This window comes from Nelusetta ayraudi, unplaced genomic scaffold (assembly GCF_046127955.1).
Source record: "Nelusetta ayraudi isolate G7.1 ecotype Tasmania unplaced genomic scaffold, CSIRO-AGI_Nayr_v1 ptg000005l, whole genome shotgun sequence".
In the NCBI taxonomy this organism is placed as follows: domain Eukaryota; kingdom Metazoa; phylum Chordata; class Actinopteri; order Tetraodontiformes; family Monacanthidae; genus Nelusetta; species Nelusetta ayraudi.
Genome location: NW_027466055.1, coordinates 7,079,558 through 7,101,121, shown reverse-complemented (window position 1 = coordinate 7,101,121; position 21,564 = coordinate 7,079,558). Strand labels below are relative to the sequence as shown.

General features: G+C 40.5%; 1 protein-coding gene across 4 annotated transcripts in view; it reads left to right on the top strand.

Annotated features, from left to right (window-relative positions):
* Positions 1 to 21,564, top strand: part of adamts17 (ADAM metallopeptidase with thrombospondin type 1 motif, 17) — a 60,312-nt gene that overhangs the window by 7,360 nt on the left and 31,388 nt on the right. For all 4 annotated transcript variants that reach the window (XM_076011536.1, XM_076011528.1, XM_076011542.1 and 1 more), the window contains exons 3-7: positions 804 to 975; positions 7,827 to 7,999; positions 8,162 to 8,245; positions 8,623 to 8,780; positions 12,397 to 12,440. In XM_076011536.1, coding sequence (XP_075867651.1) covers positions 804 to 975; positions 7,827 to 7,999; positions 8,162 to 8,245; positions 8,623 to 8,780; positions 12,397 to 12,440 — 631 coding nt within the window. The remainder of the gene's footprint in view (positions 1 to 803; positions 976 to 7,826; positions 8,000 to 8,161; positions 8,246 to 8,622; positions 8,781 to 12,396; positions 12,441 to 21,564) is intronic.

The window sequence follows — 21,564 nt, the reverse complement described above, 5'->3', positions numbered from 1 at the left end:
TAATGTGTGTTCTCTGCACAGTGTGAAGCGGTATACTATTACCAGAATACTGTATGTTTAACGAAGGCTGCTTGGCATACTGATGAATAACTTTGGCTTGGTGTACTGCCCAGGTCACTTCACTGCTATGAAAAAAAACTTCCATTGTTTTCCGTGATCCACAAGGGTTTTCCTTTGCCGGCATTCCTCTTGTACAGACTGTATCTGCGAATAACGTTCAAGTATTCTTCAAACTAATTGAATTTATTCAAATTAAAATGTCAATGGCAAATTCCTTGCAAGCATAAACATTAACAAAGAATTTTAAAAAGTTAAAAGTTAGGTTAAAGAGCAAGTAAGTAGCTGCTCTCTGGTTCCTAATCAGAAAAAAAAAAGCTCCATTCAAAGTCAACAACATCCACTCGAGAATTGATTTCACGAGTGTAACAAAAAATTAAGAATGAAATCCAGTCACCTACAACTCCACTGCAAGACTACAGTGACCTGGATGACTCAAAATCTATCAAAAAACGATGAAAGACAGAAATTTGGTGAAATGCAGCTCGAGGTCACAGGGGTTCACCAATGCTTGACTTACCCTTTGGATTGAGATAAGAACACAGTCCACAACTTGACATGACAAGATGTGTGATTGGTTACGCTAATTAAAACAGTAATCGACAGCCCCACCTTTGCACAATCGCCACACTATATCATATTGTCACCACTGATTACGTTACACATCTAACCTACACCAAACTCTACTTTCCCTTTTCATGGTTGTTGCAAGTTTCACAATGACCGTGCCTTTGTTTTGTGCACAGACCGGATTCATCCGACTCGGGGATGAGAGCATGTTCATCGAGCCGCTGGACGAAAACGACCCATTGCAGTCGTTTTCTGGACTGAAGCATCGGTTGCTGCGACAGCGACGCTCTGCCAAGAATAGCTCTGCTCCAGAGAGTGACCAGCCCAGCTACTGTGGGACCGTTCGGGGTAAGTGTCAAGGACTGATACACTGGACGACCCAGATTGGATTTTACCTAATGCAAATCAAGTGTTACTGAGGCCACCGAGAGCCACACTCAATGCTCTTACCAAAAGAATTCACATCAGGGAAATTTTACCTGCTGCCATGACAAATAAACACATAAAGTCTCAAGCTCAACGCTATAATTGTTAATATTGAAAAAAAACCCCCAACAACCAGAAAAGATGTACAACAAAACAATTATTGTCTTCACCCGTAAATGAACAGCATATTGTATTATTTCTTGCAGGAAATTTATTCTTATTTATTCTCTTATTATACTTCAAAAAATACATTGTACTTCTTTCTTCTTTGTTACATTTACAATTTAATGTGAAGATTTTATATTTCAGTGCGAAAAAGGACCCCAATACATACATTTTTTTTTTACCTCTCTGCCCTCACCTCAAAATCAAAAATCCCGAAACATATCAGCAGCCTCAGCAGTGACGCCTTGCCGGTGAACTGTGTCAATGAACTGCCGCCTGAACATCCACGCGAACGTCCCAAGGAGGCAGTACTAATAAATCATAGGTTTTTAGAGCAACATTTAGTGCCCTCGGATGTGCTTTGATGTTCATTCAGCTTCAGCGTGTTGTAAGCAGGCCAGTGTGGAATGCAGATGTTTCCTAATTTAATGTCTATTTCCACTCTGCAAGATCATGTCGGAACCTGTAGAGCCCTATGCTGTTGGCGCTATCAAACACTCAGCATACTACTCACCCACTCTTTAGCATCAATATTCTGGACGTTTTTCTAAGCCCTTGTATCTTCTCAGGACTATAGGTTTCAACTTGTACAAGATATAGTCAAGTGTTATTTTACTGAGCAGAGGTTGTTACAGGTCCACAGCCTTTATTATTATTATTGTTAGGTGGAATCTTTTCTACTTTTTCAGACAAGGTCTGATGGCCTTTCCTGCATGTAGACCATGAGAAAAAACATGTTAATGCAGGTGCAAATTCTCCAGAGCACATGGCAATCATATTGTAGTAGGCCTCCACTCAGGTGTGAATTTATTCTACATGGTGTGACCACATTCCTTTAGAAAAACATATCAGTATTGGTGGATTTCGACCATCTTTCATTTTTATGCCTCCCCTGTGTTGACAGCTGTCGCTGACGGCATTAGATTTTTCAGGTTGGTCATGTCCGACCCGGACTTGAACACAATATTTTAGGAACAGCCTTGAGGGGGTTTTAAGACCTGGCGTGTGGGAATTGGGACCTGGAGTTCTGAAGGTGTTATGAAGTGACAAAGGATGCTAATTGTCCTTAACGTTCTCTTTAATACAACTTTTTCTTTTACAAATACAAATTTTTGAAATCATTGTTCAACACTCAAAAGTAAACTTGGATCAAACACGAAAGAATTCAATACGTTTTCTGTTGTGGGGTAACTGAGTAAAGGAGCAGTCCAATTTTGCATCGGAGCTTCTTTTCTAACCCTAAAACTGGGCCAGGCGGCCTTGATTTTTCTGTTGTTACCGTTCTGTTGAAGCTCAGACAATTAAAAACCCTCTCAAACATTCTGCACATTTCCCCTGTGCGCAGTCATTAACTAGAGCAACCAGACCTCGAGAACTGAGCTGCACCCCTAAAGTTACATAACACCGCCCAAGCTAAAGACCACCAGCACTTTTGACAACCTGTATAAATAAATTCTTTCCATATGCTCATAACTGGGGCATACACAATAACCACAAACCCCCACTTGAGAAGGAAAAGGGCAAAATGTGGAGAGCTGCGTGTGCTGAGCTGCAGATCTTCTTTCTGTTTGTTTTTCGGGCATCATGCTAAGGTTGAGCAGGGATTTTCAGATGTTTTCAATATACACGGCCCTAAATGGCCTCACGACCTACTCTGCTTCTCTGCTGTAAGGAAAGACGTCTCCTGACGTTGAATGACATGTGGAGCTCTCCGCAGCCTCTAATCTACATCATTACTAGTGAATGAAATTAGGGTTAAGTGAGGCCAGTTCTTACCCTGCCAGGCAACTTCTTGGAATCCCTTCAGGGATATCTGACATTCCCATGGGCTAAATTTTGGGTAGCCACCAGAAACAGCTTTAGGATTAACAGCGTTAAGTATGGAGGAGAATTTTGAGAAGTTTTCAGTAGTGGACACACAGAAAATGTATAGACTATATAGTTTCCCAATTTGGGCTCTATCTATCTATCTATCTATCGATCTATCGATCTACAAGAGGCAATGTGACAACTGAGTGGTAGTTTCCAATTTGTGATCTATAAAGTACATCTACCTATCTATCCATCTATTTATACACACTGTGAAGGCCTCTTGTGTCCTTAAGACAGCTGTGTAGACAAAGAGACCAGCTTGAGAACCGTTTCCTTTGCATTCATGTCTAAGTGTGCTTACACTCTCCTTTTCTTTCCTATACCATCCTCCCCATTTCTTCCTCTCTTCTCCTATCCATTCTCCTCTCCTCTCTTCTTTTTCACTAAATCTTTCATTTCCTTCCTTGGTCTCTGGAGACAGATGCAAACTAAGGCAGACTGTATATCCATTAAAAATCAGCTGCACTTCCAGAGGAATTCAGTATCACTCCCTCCTCTGCTCTCTTTCTCTCTACTTGGATCGAGCTAAGTGTGTCATATTGCATAAGAGTCTGGAGGAGGACAAAGAGTGACTGAGCAGTTTGTTGGCCTCTGCTATCATATTGAGCTTGGATTAATATTTTTAGACTTGAGTTTGTAACGTGCTAAGGATGGAGATGTATTAGATTTTGCGGGTGTGTCAAAACTCAAGGGAACACACAAAAACACAACCAGTGAGGACAAACACAAACATGCCTGCTCTTTGTTTGCAATAACACCCCATGCAACTGATTTCTCCGAAATTTTCTGATGTTTTCAGCTGTCATTTCTGCAGACCTTCCGGTCATGCCACTGGCTCAGCGAGTGATTATCATTTTATGTGTCAATGTATAGAATATAGGATCAAAGGCAGTTTGAATTGAATTCTCTCTCTCTAAACCTACCCTGAAACAGATCCTAGGAATTTAGGGCCAAGTTTATTTTCTAAATTCTAAAAAAAAAAGTTTCAGTTGATTTAATTGTTGCTTCCAGAGCTGCGCTCACATAGTTCACTCAGTTCAGATTTGGGGATTTACTGGTACCTGTTGAACAATAATGAATCCTTAGTAAATTCATGATTTATGCTGATGATACAATACTATTTGGCGTTTTATTTGCCAACATGTAGACATTTTGATTCATGGTGGAGTTAACAGGATGTTTATGTACATGTTTTTTATTTTGATTGAAATTATTATTTTGTCACTAATCTAAACTAGAAATTTTACGGCATTTTAAACTGTAGGGAATGAAAACAGATTCCGCTCTTACCTCTTTTGCACTGCTTTTTCAACCTTAGTTTTTAACCTTTAAAGGGCTTTTATAATACATGTACTTGCACTGACACAACAGAGGTGTGAAACACAAGATAATAAAGGGATAGAAAAATGCTTGTTGTGAATACTGTTCACAACAAGCATACTTTGCAGTACATTGTAAGGTATTTACAGGGTTTACATTTCTCCCTCTCAAAACTACCACTTGTAAAAAAAGCACATTTAGCCCTTCAATTGCCTCTCCTGCTCTCTGAAGTCTTTTTAATTATAATACTTTTTGTAGTAGCCTGCTCCATCCTGTCCCTATAATGAAATTCTTGCCCCGTGAATGGAATTTGAAACTGTCACCCAGTGAACGGCAGAAAAAAAAAAAAAGAAAAAACAGACATGGGCAGTCAAGGAAACAGTAGAGCTCAGGCATGTGCTTCCTTCAAGCAATCCAACTCATGGGCCCTATTCATGTCACGCTCTTGTCTAAACTTTTAGATTTTTCTCCTGAAAAAAGTGTCAAGTTACTGTCTGGTACGCTACTAGTTTTATAATTAAAAAAAGGTCACATGTGGTTTTTATAAAGTCCCAGAAATGCTATTCTGACTCTCAAAGCACAGAGTTTGTGTCCGTCTGCATATTGGAGTCCTCCACCCTCCTGCCATCTCCATAATGCTTTCCTCATCGTGGTCTCTGTTATGGGAAGCCACAATAGCCTTTGAGCTAGCACAGCACGCTAAAAATAAGTAGGTACTTCAGTGGAACCTTTATCCAAATGCATAAAGTGTCCGGATGTTGGTAACTGTTGTTTGTTCTTGTGCAGTTTTGGCCATTTTAATGCCAACCCCTCCCAAGTTCAAAACATGCATCCTGCATAACTGACAGGCAGTAGCGCTATGCCACCTATAATTACGATGATGTGTTTCAATTTGGGCCTAACCCGGCACACCATTAGGTTTCCTGAATCCATGCGTTTATCTCTTTTATTCTTCTTGGAAGGAGCCAATGGATGGTGGATCACCCATAACTATCCAGCATGAACAGAAATGCATTTTGCATGTCGTCTGTGACAGTGCAGACGCTGTCCTGGACTGTTGTGGTTTTACCTGTACTGTCTATGTTCTGGTCTTCTGCTTTAGTTGAGGGGTGTGGGTTGTGACTGAGGATTGATTAACCTTACAGACTGGCTGACAAGCATAGACTCCTGGCGGGAACTGAGATGGGATGGGTCTCTGATCAAAATCCTTCCAGGACATCCCAAATTGGATGTGTTCTAGGCACTTCCATCTGTGTGAATGCCCAGGGTAGCACCATGTTTTTGCATGAAGGGCTACATATTCTGGAACATAAACACTTTCTTGGCCCAACCAGCAAAAAGAAAACAACACACTTAGCAAACCCTTACGTAGAAAAATATTTTTTTCTTTAATTCTAATCATCTGAAATCAAAATCCTGACCAAAACCAGTCCAGAGCGGAGTGAACACTGTGGTTGTATTTTCTGTAGGGATGTCAAATGCAAACATTTTTAAATTGTGATTTTCAAGAAAATTTTCCAGACCAATTGAAGATGATGTATACTGGAGGCTGCTGAGATGAACAATTGAGATTTTAGACCCAGCTTTTGAACACGACTCAAAATGCATATTCCAGACGCCTGCTAAAGGTTCTGCTATTACTCATTGCATTTGTTGACACACTAACTCTATAGGAACCCTCACATTTCAGTGTAGAGCCTATTATAGTGAGCCTCTTAGAACAGTTAAGAGGGCTACACTCAAACCAACATTTTCAATGGAGAGGCTTTTCCAGGCTTCGTTGTAGCTATAAACAAGCTTTAAAATAATGTACGATACTTTGTGGTAATGTGTGGAGACGCTGATTTTGACTAAGTGTGTCATGCTGTGTGAAATTTGTGAAATAGCACTTGTTAGGTTAGCGACAGATTACACAATGACTCGAATTGGAGAATCTTCAAACATTGTAAGTGCAGTGCTTGAGGCCAGAGCAGCAGCCCACAGTTACTGTATAAGGCAATGTTCTACCACAGAGTAATGCACAGGCAGTCCTTTTTACCCTGTGGTGCTGGTGTCGCACTTCAAAGCGGTGTTATTTGTTTTTGTGGCTTAAACACATCCTCTCTGCTCTCTTATTACAAGCTTTCCCCCCCTTAAAATCACCGAGTAGCTCTGTGATTCCTGCCAGAGAATTTAATTTTCCTGCCTGGGTGGGATATATAACAGCTTTGATTAGACCCTCTGCACTCAGTTGTCCTGTCTATAAAACCTCAATTTTCTAAAAGAAAAAAAAAAAAGAAAAGACAGTAAGTGAGGTAATTGTGGGGATTTAAAAAAAAAGAATGCTCTCAGACGTAGTCATGTAAGTAATTGTTCATGTTCAAATTGCAATATTTCTGCTGAAATTGCCATTTGTTTCCATTTGTTTCCGGGACAGGAAGATATACCAAACCTAACAAGTTGTTTAATATTCATCCACTTGAGATTAGACTTAATATTAAAAACTGTTATATGCCCAAAGATGTCTGACTTTATTACATTGAAAAAAAGCATTAAGATACAAAGTAAAAAAAGAAAGAAAGAAAAAAAGTAGGGAAAAAAGTGACCATCACACCATGCTTGGATTCTCTGCACAGTTCGACATGCTCAATAAGCAATGCGCTTACAAAGACTGAAGTGTGACATGCAATGCTTTTATACAATAAATATGCAACATTACATGGATTATTCAGGCCCATTGCCTTCCAACAATTTGGGCCCCTCTTGGTTCTTAGTCAGGAATCTTAAGTTAATCCACAATGCAGTGTCACAGGCCTATTGGGGTTTTACTTAAAGCAAAAGATCCATCACCCACATTTCTGCACTCAGGAGGAGGAACCTAAACAGGCATTAGCCATGCATTCTACGCCGAGGCCTTGAGTGATGTCCTACTTAGTCCTACCGAAACAAATACACCTCATGATACCATCAGTATGACACTACAGCTTGAGAATCCGTGCAGAAGCACAGTTACACGTTACATCACCTCCATCGAGGCTAGTCGAGCAACACTTCACTTCCAGAGCACTGAAAACCAATAAGCTCACATTCACAATGAAGAGTTGGACCTTGGAAAAAGTCAGATGTGTATCCAAATTAGGACCATGTATGGAAGTTGCATGGGTCTGATTTGATAAAATGGTGATTGTGCTATTTTGACTGTCAAGAAAATTAGATATGGGTCACATATGGCCAAAAAAGTCAGATTTGATACCAGTTTTGTCTTGCGTACTTACTTGTAAGCGCCTTACTAGCGTGGAGATATATCTCAAAAGACAAAACTCAGCAAAAGTCTAGTTCTTCGAATTACACTGATTGAATGCAGTTGGAGACACTTTATTATTATCGGACACAGTCTTTTTAACTTTGGGCTTCATGTCCCTCTGCCCTGCTTGTAGGAAAACACAAGGAAAAGATTTCAAGTGTGGTTGACGAGGCTCGAGGCAAGAGAAACGCTATCCGTCTGCAAGAGGCTTACACTGTGGAGACTGTGGTGGTGGCCGATTCGGATATGGTGCAGTACCATGGTGCTGAGGCGGCCCAGAGGTTCTTACTCACGGTCATGAACATGGTAAGAATTTTCTGCATTGCGCAATGGCAAGGCGACGTCAAATCTAATCTCAGGTTAAATCTCTTTCCTGGTTATTGTATGTTTTCTGTGAAATGAATGCATTCATTCCTGTCTTTCTGTAGTGTATTCATTCTGCTTGCACTGTTTCTATGTATTTTGCAGGTTTTCAACATGTTCCATCATCGCAGTCTGGGAATCAGGATTAACATTCGTGTCACCAAGCTCGTGCTGCTTCACAGCCGACCGGTAAGCCATGCTTTATACAGTAAAAGTCTATTTTTATTTATTTTTTGTTATGCATGAATTGTTTCAGCTTGGTAATTTTATTACCTGGTCAACTGATTCCTGAGGAATTTAAATTGGAATTTTAATTTGAGTGATAATTCCAACTTTACAGGTAACGGTATACAAATCTGTTACATTATGTTTTATTTAAAAAATGATGATCTATAAATAATTCACTAAAACGGACTCTAATTCCTCATATAGCAGTTCATCTATGCTTTATCACAGTTCACACCAAGCCTTTATACACTTCCCCCACTCAACACCTCTGCATTAACACTCCAATCACACACACAATTTTTGTTTTAGCATTAAAGCGTGACATTTGTTCATTTTAGGAAAAGCTGAAGGTGGGGCATCATGGAGAAAGATCTCTGGACAGCTTCTGCAATTGGCAGTATCAAGAGTTTGGTGGGCCACGTTATCTTGGCACCAACCACATTCCAGGCGGAAGAGACGACATTCCGCCCGTGGACACAGCCGTGCTGGTCACCAGGTCTGTTTCCATCACTTTCCTTCAATGAGCAGAAATGAACAATGTTCTGAATGTTATCTCAAATCTTTCAGTGCTGTCACTGTTGAAAATCTCACATCCATGTTCTAAACAAACAGACAATACAAATCAACTACCTTCAATGCAAAGTTCTCATTGAGGTTCGGACTCTTTTAGCTTTGCCTTATAGCATCTTTCTGTATGAGTTGCATTGTTTTAATGGGCATCACCTGGATGTGAGGGTATATATAGAGGGAGACTGCTGACTCCCATACTGCCTCAATAATTGAATTGAATTGAATTGAATTGAATTTCCTTTATTGTCATCACCATACATGGTGCATGACAAAATTGCAGCAGCATCCTCTATAAAGTACATCCACCTTTAAAACATAACAAAAACATCAATGGAGAGCACGAAGAGACTGCAAGATTGATTCTGAAGGCCTCCGATTTCATAGATTCCATAGAACCTGATAACACAAAGCTACCTCGAATATGATTGGATAAAAACTCTGCCATAATGTGACATAATATGTGACTGGAAGCAGCGCAACCAAGCGGGTATAATATGACATTTCCATGCAGAGAAGGTCTTGCTGGCCCACCACTGCAACATGAACTTGGTCTTTTGAACTTGGTGCTCAGGCCTGCTGTCAGATTTTATCGCATCTCTCTTAGCCTGCGAGGAAGCGGAACTGAGAGCATGAGTGAGTAAAGTGGCCTTTTGTTCTTGTGGTGTTTTTTATAAACATGATCCCACATCACACCAGCCCCCTACCCTCCCACCAACCACCGGTAGTGTCATAAGACATCCTGCCATGGGACTGCAGTGTTCAGGATCAACGTCTGCCAAAGGTAGTGTGCAGAGGTGCTGCCAACAGCGATCAGGCTGAGAGTGAGGTGGAACAGTGGGCACATTCAAGCGTGTGCCTGCGCGCTCACGTTTTCTGCTCTGCCTGCCCACTAATGCCCCCTTTCCACTTTAGAAATAGTATTTTATTTTATTTTATTGTGTTTTCCTCTGGCCAGTAATCCCAGGTCTTCAGTTTGCTCGCAAGCTTCATTGCTTTCAATCTGCAGAGGTCAGCGTGAGACAAAGTAGACCAGTGCTTTTCAACCTCTTTTGAGCCACGGCACATTTTTCACATTGAAAAAATACACCATGAACCAAAAATATTATAAAATGACACTTTTTAACCTAATAATGATAATAGAGTCTTTTAATTTTTTGATACTCACTCAGTGTAAAACCTAGGCCTGTGAAGATGCTCACAAAGCTGATATCCTGGCAGGAAAATAGGCTCGCATTCCGTTTATAGCACAGTCACTCAACAATGGAATGTTTCATAAAAACAGTGTTGGGTGAAAATATATTAAATATGCTTTATTATCCCGCAAAAAAAGGCAAGGCAGAACTACAACCCAAAGGGACCACAAGGTGCTGTTCAATCAAATCAGCGAATATAACCAAAAACTCTCCCCCACCTCATCTCAATGGCCTCTTTTATCCAACGTTTTAATTTGTTGGTCTCCAATGTGATGATTTTGCCCTGAAAGCATGAAAGCCAGTGAGACAGTGGAAGCCAGTGTATGTTTTTGTTTGTTTTGGCCCTGTTCAGAATGAGGGAAAACGCAGCACAACAATTGTCGAGCGCTGATGGGATGCAGGCGAATGGGATTTATGGCAAAGGTGGAAAAGACTCGCAGAAATTACAGGCAAAAGAGACAAGAGTACGTCGTAAATATGGCATGAATTTGTGCGGGTGTAGGGCGTAATGTTCTGATTGGAGTGGAGCTGAGAGGAACCAGATTCGACTGTGGAGTCGTCTGACCTGGCCTGACACAGGCGGTTGTCCCTCTTCCAGCCGCCCAGAGGACCATTGTTGTTATCAAGTTTAAATGTTTTTTTTTGGGGGGACGCACACACACACACACACACACACACACACACATACGTAAGCTGTGTGTGTGTGTGTTTGTGTGTGTTTAGGGAGTGTGTGAGCTTTGTTGTCCTGGATTTTGGCCCAAAGAAATCTCTTGGCTGATGACATCACTGCATCGTGTCTCTCGCAGCATTAACAGCCTCTAAACAGGAGATAAGACATCTGATTCTGGTCTCTGGACAGCCTCGTTTCACTTACGTAGTATCTATACTTGCTGCAAATGATCTGAGTTGTCCTAAAACAACCCAATAATTCAGAGGAAACCTGATACATATTTGGCTCCATCCCGCACTAACGTCTGCTTGGGATTGATGGACGAAGTGATTCGATTTTGGTAGCCAGCATTTTTTTTTTTATGTCGATGTCTACTTGGGTGAAATTGTGATAGTTTACGTTCCACGATGCCAACATTGTTCTGATGTTCTGCAACACCACATGGTGGCCATTGTTCAACGTCATCGGACCTCAGTCACACAGTAAAGCTTCTGTGAGATGCAGCAACTGGCAAATAAATGCGCAAAGCATAAATCATGCTCTAAAATAACCCAGTCCTCAGCTTAAGAGGTGCCAGATGTGATTCCATAAGGTAGCTGTGTTTTTTTTTTGTTGCCCCTGTCATTTATTTGAAAAGATAGAAAAGGGGAAACCACACTAAAGAAGAAAACCCACAAATCTGTGGACACAGTACAGATGTTTGAGCAAAATGACAAGAAATTTTTGAAGTCATAGAGGTCATTTTGACCCATTGATGGTTGCTAACTAGAATTTGCTCTCCTCAGTCGTCCCAATTTCACCTTGTTTTTCTTGCACTCTGTCTCCACTTCTGCTCCGCTCTGTTCTTTCCACATGCAACTGTAGCCCTCGCTGTCTTTTTAATCCTCAACCTATTCCAAAGCGGCGTCACATCCACTTATTGTTGCCCCCACGGCCAGCTGATCAGGTGCTGGAGTCTAGGAAAGTTGCCAGCTCAGGCTGCCGTTTCACCAGTAATGAGAGGGGAAGGACAGAGTTGAGTCATACGAACGGTCTTGAGTTAAAGTGTCCAGGAGGTTTACATTACCCAGAAGGGGATTAGTCTTTAATCACTGCCTAAATTATCCCTAATTGCTTGTTGTAAAGATTGTATTACTGGTTTGATTTCTTGGTTAATTATCTGCACATTTCCACAGACAATGTGGTGCAAAGACTTTATCTTTGCAAATGTGTCATGGAGAGTTAAATGTCTCTATGTGCTCCACAGAGCTTTCAGACATTTTTGGATGATTAGCAAGAAAATTTGGTCAGTATGTCATTGTAAGACCTGCTAAAATCTATTGCACTATAGAAAGGACATAAAGGCCCAGTGCAACATTTTCAATTGACCATTGTTGAAGGTTTTTCACAACTGTCATCGTGTCTCTAAAAAATCATTACACACAATGCAAACACTGCTCTTTATAGAAGTGTATCCAAGCATTGCAAGTAAATGAAAAGACAGCACTTTTTATTTTACTGTTATTGCATAAAACATTTTCTGTTCCCTATGCCAACAGACCCCGGAATATTTTACACACTGGAGCTTTAACCTTTGTCTCATATGATGGTGCTCTCTATTTAATATTGCTTAACCTCAGAACTAAATGTGTAAGTGATCAATTTGTTTTTACAAAGCTGATTTTTCGTTTTTCTTTTAGGACAGATTTCTGCGTCCACAAAGAAGAGCCCTGTGATACTGTGGGTGAGTGCGGCTCTGTTTTTAACAGAAAGAAAGCATTGAGACTTTTTGCTGTTATTTCTTTAATTGTTCCACAGTACAAGCCATTTTATAGAGGAGAGGATAGCTAATAGGTTATGTGGTTATGTTGGTTGGTTTTTGTGGTAAATTTGGACCGCATAGTAATTTGCGAGAAATTACGCTATAGTTGGGGAAAGGTAAAGGAGCATGTTCATATGTCAGCTTGTCAAGTTTTCATGTAATAACTGATGTCTCTGTGTTTATTGGACCCCAAACTATTGGATTTTCAAACTGGCAAAAGAAAAATATTAACACACACTTCAGTGAGCACAAAAATTCCCTTAATTAAAACCATGACATGAAGTTGTCATGGGGAAACGGTTCTCTTCATAACACACTCTTAGACATTGACTGCTGATTGACGAACAAACAAGGTAGGGGAGCACGTGTCAGCCAAGAATCTGACATTTAGCAATGTAACATCTGATGATTTTTTTTTTTTTTATATCTGAATTTACCTGCGCATGTGTGCACATGTACACAGTCCCCAGTGGCTACTGTAGTCTTTTAATCTGCCGCCTGATGGTTTAGTTTATTTGGAATTATACTGCCCCCCAACATGCATCCCCAGCGGCTATCAGTGTTAGCACACAGCATGAACAGCTGTTGGAAAATTGGAAGAATCGTTTGTTACTTCAGCCGGGCCTTTCCCACTGTCTTGTCTGACTTTGACTTTTGCGGAGGGAAACTTTTTTTAATGACTCCAGTTTATAAGTGTTTTTAAGTCTTTTGAGCCACTGAGTTTGTTCAGTATGTGGGTGAATGTGGGCCACTTTGACCAACTAAGGGATTTACAGAGTACTGGGGAGAAAGCTAGATGTGTGAGCTATCCAATAACATTGGATATAATATAATTTATCTGATAAAGAACATGACATTATGCCATTGACATGATCCAATAAGTCAAAAAACTGGATAATGATTGGATTTTGATGTACCTCTAATCAGGCTCAGTGAACGAGTTAATAAAGACAAGAAATCAATACTGGGTCAGTAAAACAAGTTTTGAGCAATTCTTTCAGAACTTGCATGGGACTATTGTACTTTCCTTCAGCGTCTAATGAAGAGCACAATGTGCTTTCTTGCTTATGATCCACAATAGTCCACAAACCTTTTTTCTGTGGGAAAAAAATCATTGCGGTTTCAACATGGGAGATATGCAAACACTTGAGGCTTACAGTGAACTTGCTGTAATGCAGATGGAGTCAGTTTCTGTTTAACTCTGATCTGTACTTTGCATGTTATGCTCGTATGTTGGCAAGTTTGCCTATATTTGTTGTCTATCTTGCGTGAAAAGAAAAACTCAGCAACTTCATTTTTACGTGCCATACATTTTCGAAATATATTTATTCTGAACCAAAAAACCCACAAGATCTGCATATCAATCAGTAAATCAACTTTTATTTGCACGGCGCTAAATCACAACCAAAGGCGTCTCAAAGCGCTTTGAACAATCGAAAGGAAAAACAACTGGGTCCAAGCATTGAGCTGGTGCTTTTAGTGGGGACGTTCAACAAACAACTGTTGTTTTTGCACTCCCAACATTTTAAAGAAAATCAAGATGATGGATGATGTGAGCACCAGCTCGAGCGTCGCTGCAACCAGCCACATGACAAACATATGAAGACGTTGCAATAAATGATGCCCTGTTGTTGATTTATTCGGCAACGACACAAACATAGTTAAAATGAACTGCCTTATTGACTCATTGAAGGCAAAACATTCCCTGATTTATGGCCTTAGTTTGACTCTACGCAGTTCACAGACCATGGTATTTTTTATCCCTTCTTCAGGGATAAGATTTATCTCCTTGAAATGTATTTTATTTTGCAAGTATACGACTAGAGAACCAACTCTGCTAGTGCTTACAAACACAAGGATTTAAATCAAATAAATGTCACAGTGAGACAATCACATACACAACAGTTCATAGACTGGGATGCACAGCATTAAAGCTGCTCTTTATTTATATTTTCCTAAATTTTCTATGTGCGTATTGTTTGATTTCAATATCTGTGTTATTTATTGACGGATGTGCATCTTAAGCCGGGAATTCTGCAAAATGTTTTGTTCCCAAAACGACAAAAAAGATTCTCGATTCTTATCTGATTGGTGTTAGCACACTGCACTATTGTGACAATTTGTTTTATTTTAAGAAACACAATGATAAACACAAATGAAAACTGTACCTTTACCCATTACCCTAAAATTCCCCAGTGGAATTTCCAACTTGGCATTCCTTGGTTCTTGAATTTGTTCTCAGGAGGGTGACAGTTCATTTGGGGGAGCATGTTGGTGCATATCGAGAGCAGATGGTTCGACTTGCTAAGTGTTGCTCAGTGAACCATGTCACCTCAGCCTCAGTGACCCGCAGGAGTGTGGAAAGGGGTTTTCCTCCCTTTTCTGTTCCTTGGCTTTTCTGTTCTCCTCTCAGCTGCAGGTCCTGGCACAACCTGGCTGTCTTCAGTCACCTGCTTAATAGCACCGCAAATAAACTTTCCAGCAGCACATGACCACGGTTGCATTGTTTCTGAAGGAATAATCACATTATGAAAAATTAAAAAACTAAAGCTTGAATCCTGGATCTTGTTAGGACACAGAAGTCAGAGAAAGTGAAATGTAGACAAAGTAACTTTGGAACTATTCCACTGACTTACTAGATGTAGAAACCCATTAAATTTCATTAAACCCATTTCCTGTTTGGCACAGTTAGTGCTGCATTTGAATCTTAAAAGTATTTATCTCTGGTTTATATTAGTCTTTAGTTTTTTAATAAGGTTAAAATTTAAATAATTAATGGAAACATATGAATAAACGATTCAGGCCAGTGTTGGTATTTAGGTCTTACCTTGTGTTGGAGGTCTATTGTTTTAATACTTTTGTTCTGGTGGCATACTGGTGGTAAACGCCATTGTGACCCTTTGTTTCTGTTTGCCTGCTCTCCTCAGAGGAACTTGAGGGAATTTCCTCATATATAGCACTTTTTCCAGACTCCAAGTTGAGCAGAGAAGTTTTTGTTCCCTGCGACCTCATAAAACATATTTTAGCCAAAAGAAGGAAACAGGCTCGTTATGCCATTTTATGTGTGACATATTTGGTTTTCTGGACCTTCTCACACACCCCCCCCAAAAAAAAACTTAAGGGCAGTGCAGTGATGTGTTTCAGCGGCAGAGTGGTAGTGAAAGGACACTTTGACAAGACAAAATTGCTTCCCTGTTCTTCACATGGTTGCTCTCCACTGCTCTTTTGGAAGAGGGAGCACAGCAGTGCACCTTCAGGGTAAAAAGTGATTTTTTTTTTTATTATCTAGTGGATAATTTCACAGTGTCAAAGTTTAAATGATCAGTCTTGTATTGGTATGTGTGTGCTGCTTTGACAATGGAATTCCCCCTGAGGGATTGAAAAATCCCTTCTTAACGTGCACATAAAAGAAAATCACACAAACTTTGTAGTGCATATTATGTGTAGTGCTGACTGTCACTAATGGGCTCGTCAGTTCTCATCTCGAGTCGACTCACTGGTTTTTGGCATAACCGGGGTGATTCTGATCACTGGCTGATTGCTGCTTTCTTGCTTCAATGTTTTCTAGTAAATTGATTAAACAGCAGTAAATTGATTAAAGTTGCATTTCGGCTAATTAGTTTTTTATTTTGCTCCTGCTTTTTCACCGCATTTGCAATGCTGCAACAATATCAGCCTATCCACGTTGGCAATGCTCGGACTTGGTCACTTGCTCACGTACTGCCGGCTCATGACGGCTACATAGCCTATTGCAATGATACAATTTACATCAGACAACTTCTAGCCGCCCTTATGTAATAACGCAGAATTGCGTCATGGCTAGTCTGAATAGTTATGATAGGAAATAAATCATGGACGACAACCTTTGTGTCATTTATTTGTGATGCACTTTGAAGTTATAGAGGAGCACAATACAAGTTCCCTACAATACATTTCATGACTTTGGCTCACTTTCTATTCCTCATGCAAAGATACCATTGCTGGTATTTCAAATGGTGAAACAAATGTGTGTTTGAGGGATACATGGGGAATATTATTTTTGCATTTTGTTTATTATAAGAAATAATTAGATGTTTTTGTCAGGTGTACATTGAACCTTACTGAGATGAGTTGAAATTCCCAGAGAATCAATTAATGCATTCATTGATAATTGAACTCCCTAGTAGCCAAGTGTTGATGCAAGTGTCAGTCATAAAGTGAAAAGCTGATTAAACAGAATGAACCCAAGTAAAGCAGGCCCTACTTGGGTTTAATACTCCAGCCAAACCCAACACAGCACTACTTCCCACACGGCATATTATCAGCGTGCTATGAGGTAATGTATACAGACAGAGGTATCGCTGTGTGCTGGGAGGCATCATGGCAGCTCCTGGCCATGCCTGGCCCTGTGCTGCTCTGCCCTACTATAATACTCTCAACCTGCTAATCTTCCTGCACAATGAGAACACTCCTGCTCTTTGTGCGAGCAGGCCCAAAGTGTGTGACCTACTTTGAGCCTCACTATAATCACGGCACTCATAAAAAGGTCCTGCCTCAACACCCCTGCCACCCACATTTCCCCTCCCCGCTTCTCCTCCTGTCTCAAGCTTTTTCATGCCATAAGGCACCAAATACATACAAATGAGGCCATGGAACAGAATTAGATAACATTCAAGGAGCCACAAAGTCCAGTTGTTGATGTGCCTCATTTCACTCTGCAAATGTTTCTTCAGAGATTAATGCGTATGACTCGCTCATCTGGATCTTTTATGAGTAAATAGGTTGTTCAAGTATGAAAAAAATAATAATTGTGCAAACAACCTTAACTTTGAAATTGTTTAGCTTGTCCCGTGACCAGAAAAACACTCACTTTTTCCAAATTACAAGTTTCCTCTCAATTTGAAACCCTGGATAACCTTTGCAAAAAATGCTCATATGATAGAATAGTCCTGATAGGAGGAATCACATGTACACTTTGAAAACAAAGAATTATATTCATTACGCTAGTTCTATTGCCAGCAAGAAGTAAAAACAACGCATTTCTTCAATTATGTGTTTCCACTTGCTTTACATGTATCTCTGCGTAAAAACTAAAACATATACTCATTTGTTGCCACTATCAGAAGTCAACGTTTACAGAAGCCTTTCTTATCAGGCCCTCCCAATTAGTAAACACTGGACCTTTTAATCCAAAATAGGTCATCAATTCAGGGTCATTAAATGTTGTTCTGTTTTTATGGAATCAATGGCCGAAACAGGTAGATGAGAAAGCAATATTCCAAGAAAGGCAAACTCGTCTTTGTCTTCAAACTGAAGGTCCAACATTGGTGGTAGTGAGTGGCTAGGCATCTACAGTAACCTCACTTTTCTGTTTGTATGAGATACGACTGTGAAATTCTAAACATACCATAATAGAATTTTGTCAGTTGTCTTTTGTCCTTTTTTTTTTAGTCCACAGAGACACCTCTCTGGGTCATGTGCACATTGTGTCTCAGGAATACCCAGGAGCTTGTTGGCAATCATGTGATCCTGATCCTGGTCCTAACTGAAACATGTATGCCTCACAAAACATCTATTGTTTTGCAGTTATGGAGGTACAAACTCCAACAAAGCAAAGAAATGGTCCAGCACTGGTCTCATAGAGCAAGGAACTGCTCGCTTTCTGCCAGATAAACAGAGCCACTCAAGTCAAGTTACTTTTGTGCCAGACAGGCATTAACCGACTGCTCCTTCTCATTGCAGTGAAGGTTGGAGGTTCGTGTTTTTCTAGCCTTTCTTTTCCCAGTCGGCTCCGCGTGTTTTTTCTTTGTTAACTGCAATCTGGGGCACTGAATAAAAAGTCCTGCTGGTTTCCCATTGGATTGAAAAACAAAACAACGGCACAATGAGTGAAATGAAAACACACAAGCCCATAGAAATGGTGTCAAGTGTAAATAAACCATTGGCCATAGCTTTGATTGGGTGACACAGTATGTACTGGCTTTGACTTGTCAGCAGTGGAACCAGTTTGCAGACAGCAAACAACAGTTTTCAGTGTGGTGACCAATAAACATTTACATTTCCTTTTGCATCATGGCAAAACACCTGATGCCATTTGAAACCAGTTATGCTCATGTTCCCCCCCAAAAAATGGGCTGGCATGGTCAGACTGGAGGAGATGAAGTGGACTACCCTGTGTCATCTATATTTTTTAAGTCCAAAATTGCAAGTCTTTTATGTTTACAACCTTTTGAAACCTTGTGACAGTTTGCACTGATATAATCACATACTTATAAAATCAGTTTGCTGAGGATGGCTTGAGAGAAGTAGTCATTTCAAGCAATTCGTCCTTTGAATGCAGCAGTTATCTTACTCAAGATATGTGACTTTGAGGCAGTGAAACATTTCTAACTTAGAACTTCTAATGTATATTGTGTGACGTTTTCCAACAGTTTTGTTTTTTGACTTCCAACTTTTAGTTACCATCTACAGAGAGTTGTGTCATGTCCAAAAGAATTTATCAAAGGCACTTGTGAAATCTTTGTTGTTCCAATTCTTAATTCTAAATCTTTGTGCTCTTTAATCTTAAGTAAGCACACAGCCTCTAATCTGAGCGTATCCATGCGTGTGTAAAATGTTTGTATATATGAATCCACGCGAGTTGATTGTATGGATACAGTGTGTGGGGCGTGTGCGTGTATGTTTGAATGTGTGTTGAAAGAGGGGAAGAGTAGTGTGACATCCACTGGGGTCAGTTTACGGTGAATACGTTTTTGCGTGTGTCTAATGGGCAAGCATGTGTGTGTGTGTGTGTGTGTGTGTGTGTGTGTGTGTGTGTGTGTGTGTGTGTGTGTGTGTGTGTGTGTGTGTGTGTGTGTGTGTGTGTGTGTGTGTGTGTGTGTGTGTGTGTGTTTGAGTGAGTGAGAGAGGGAGAGGGAGAAGAACCAGAGGGTGGACAAAAGCGTCTCTTCCAGGCTGACTCAGGCCTGTGTTGTCAGCACTCACAGCTTTGACCGCTCAGGATTCAGTGGCTGAATGTAAAGCCCTTAATGTTGTAACGGCTAATTAGTACAAAATAAATAGCTTGCTGAAGCTGCTTGTGGACAGCACAGCGCTGCAGACCCGGAGGCCTGGAGAGGCTTTGTGGCTCTGTTGCGGCTGTCTGGCTCGATATGCCGCCAGCTATTTGAGCCAACACATCACTGTTTGATTAACCAGCTAGCCTCTAACCCCGGGTCAAAACCCAGTGCTGATAACCACAGCGCTGTGGATCGCAGCTTTTTGTCCAGGGGCTTTGGCTTCAGAAGTGCTGGCTTCAACGGATCTTTGATGCTGCAGAAAATCGCAGCCACATTTCTGACCTCACCGCAGAGAGTCACTGGTCAGCTTTGCTTTATTCACATGGGCTTTATTCGGCCACAGTGGCAACGGCTTGCTCAGTGCGAACAGCCAGTGTCATTTGAAGGGAATCTGAATAGCTAGGGAGGATCCCAGCTCACCCAGTATGGTGGCTTGCACATTCCAAGGTTCTCACTTAGCATTAAATTATATTATATCAAACCAGGCAAAACAGAATCCATATCGTCTCAGCAATAAGGTAAAGGTAGCAGTTGATGGTGAAATACTCTGCATGCGACAGTGAAAGATTCTGATTCAAGAGTTACAGACATTTGGAGAGAAGATCCATTCAACACACAAGGATATAACACAAATGTTGGTCTCCCTTTTGCTGATGATGTCAAGTGACAAAGTACCTTCTGTTTTTCTTAAAATTCTTTTAAGAATGTGAGAGACAAAGTATGGCCACCTGTCACCATGAATGTTCTTATCTGGCAATCTGCAGTCGCTATTTAAATACATCTTGCAGAAACAATCCTGTCTGTCCAATATAAATCTTGAATATAGTCTCACTGCACAAAAAATAACATTTTTAAATCTGCATTTTTATTGTGTGTCCTAGACACCATGCACATTATTGCAGCCTCTGAAGTATGCACGATTTTAAAAATTACAATCCAGCAAAGAGGGGGGAAAAAACACATGTCCAAATCCAGGCCAACATCTGTTTTCATCAGTCCAAAATGGTTCCATTGAAGGGACTTTAGCTGTAGCCAAGTCCAATCTAAAACCACTATGTTTGGATTGTACTAAATGGCTCCATTCCGCAGAAATCTGGCAGTGCAGGAGATGTGCCAGAAAGCTCACGACGGTCCTCCACGATGCATTCAGAATGAACTTTATTCATCCCGTGGTCTCTTGCCTACATTCAGTCACTTAAAAACAAGTATTTCATCATTTTTTTTCCCTCTAGTTGAAAATTTTGATGGTTCTCATCTGAAAGCAAATGGCAAAACTGGTCTAAATTAAATGAACACACACAGTTATGCTGCATTAACAGTAAAACAAATACATGACAGCAACACACATTAAAAATATAAGTGCTCATGCGACTGGTAGCGAGTGAGTGAGTCAATCAATCAATCAATCAACCAAATGTTAGTTCACAATAGTTCACAAAAGCAATTTGCTCAAAGGGGGCTTAACATTCTTAAATGACACCCTCTACCCTTCGACTCTTGAAATGGGTGAGGTAATGCTGAAGCAAAAAGAGAAAAACCACCCGCCCATCTGTCCAGCCGTCCATCTGGAAGGTACAAAAAAATAAAAGAAAGAAAGGGAAGAAGGATGCCCCTAAGTGCAGTTACTGTCCAGTAAAAAGGAATAGTGGAGAAAAAAGAAATTGAGGGATATCATCATGAAAGTGCATCATGGGAAGTCCCCCCCAGTAGCCTTGGTCTACTGCAACAAGCTGTAACAAGCCAAAGAAATCGAGCACAGTGAGTGAGATTCTGGATCTTGGTTAGAAAATGAATCATCATCACAATCCACCACAAATCCGCCACGACCGGAAGATGTGCTTCTTCTCTACAAATTGTTTTTATGATGCAAGTTTTTTTTATATCACTCCACCACATCACTCCATGTTGGCTTTTTATTAAGAGGCTTTTTGAAGAAGAGGCTTGATCACAGGTACTTTGAAGTAATTTCTAAGCTATGATGGGTTAATCATACACTAATAGAAGACAGA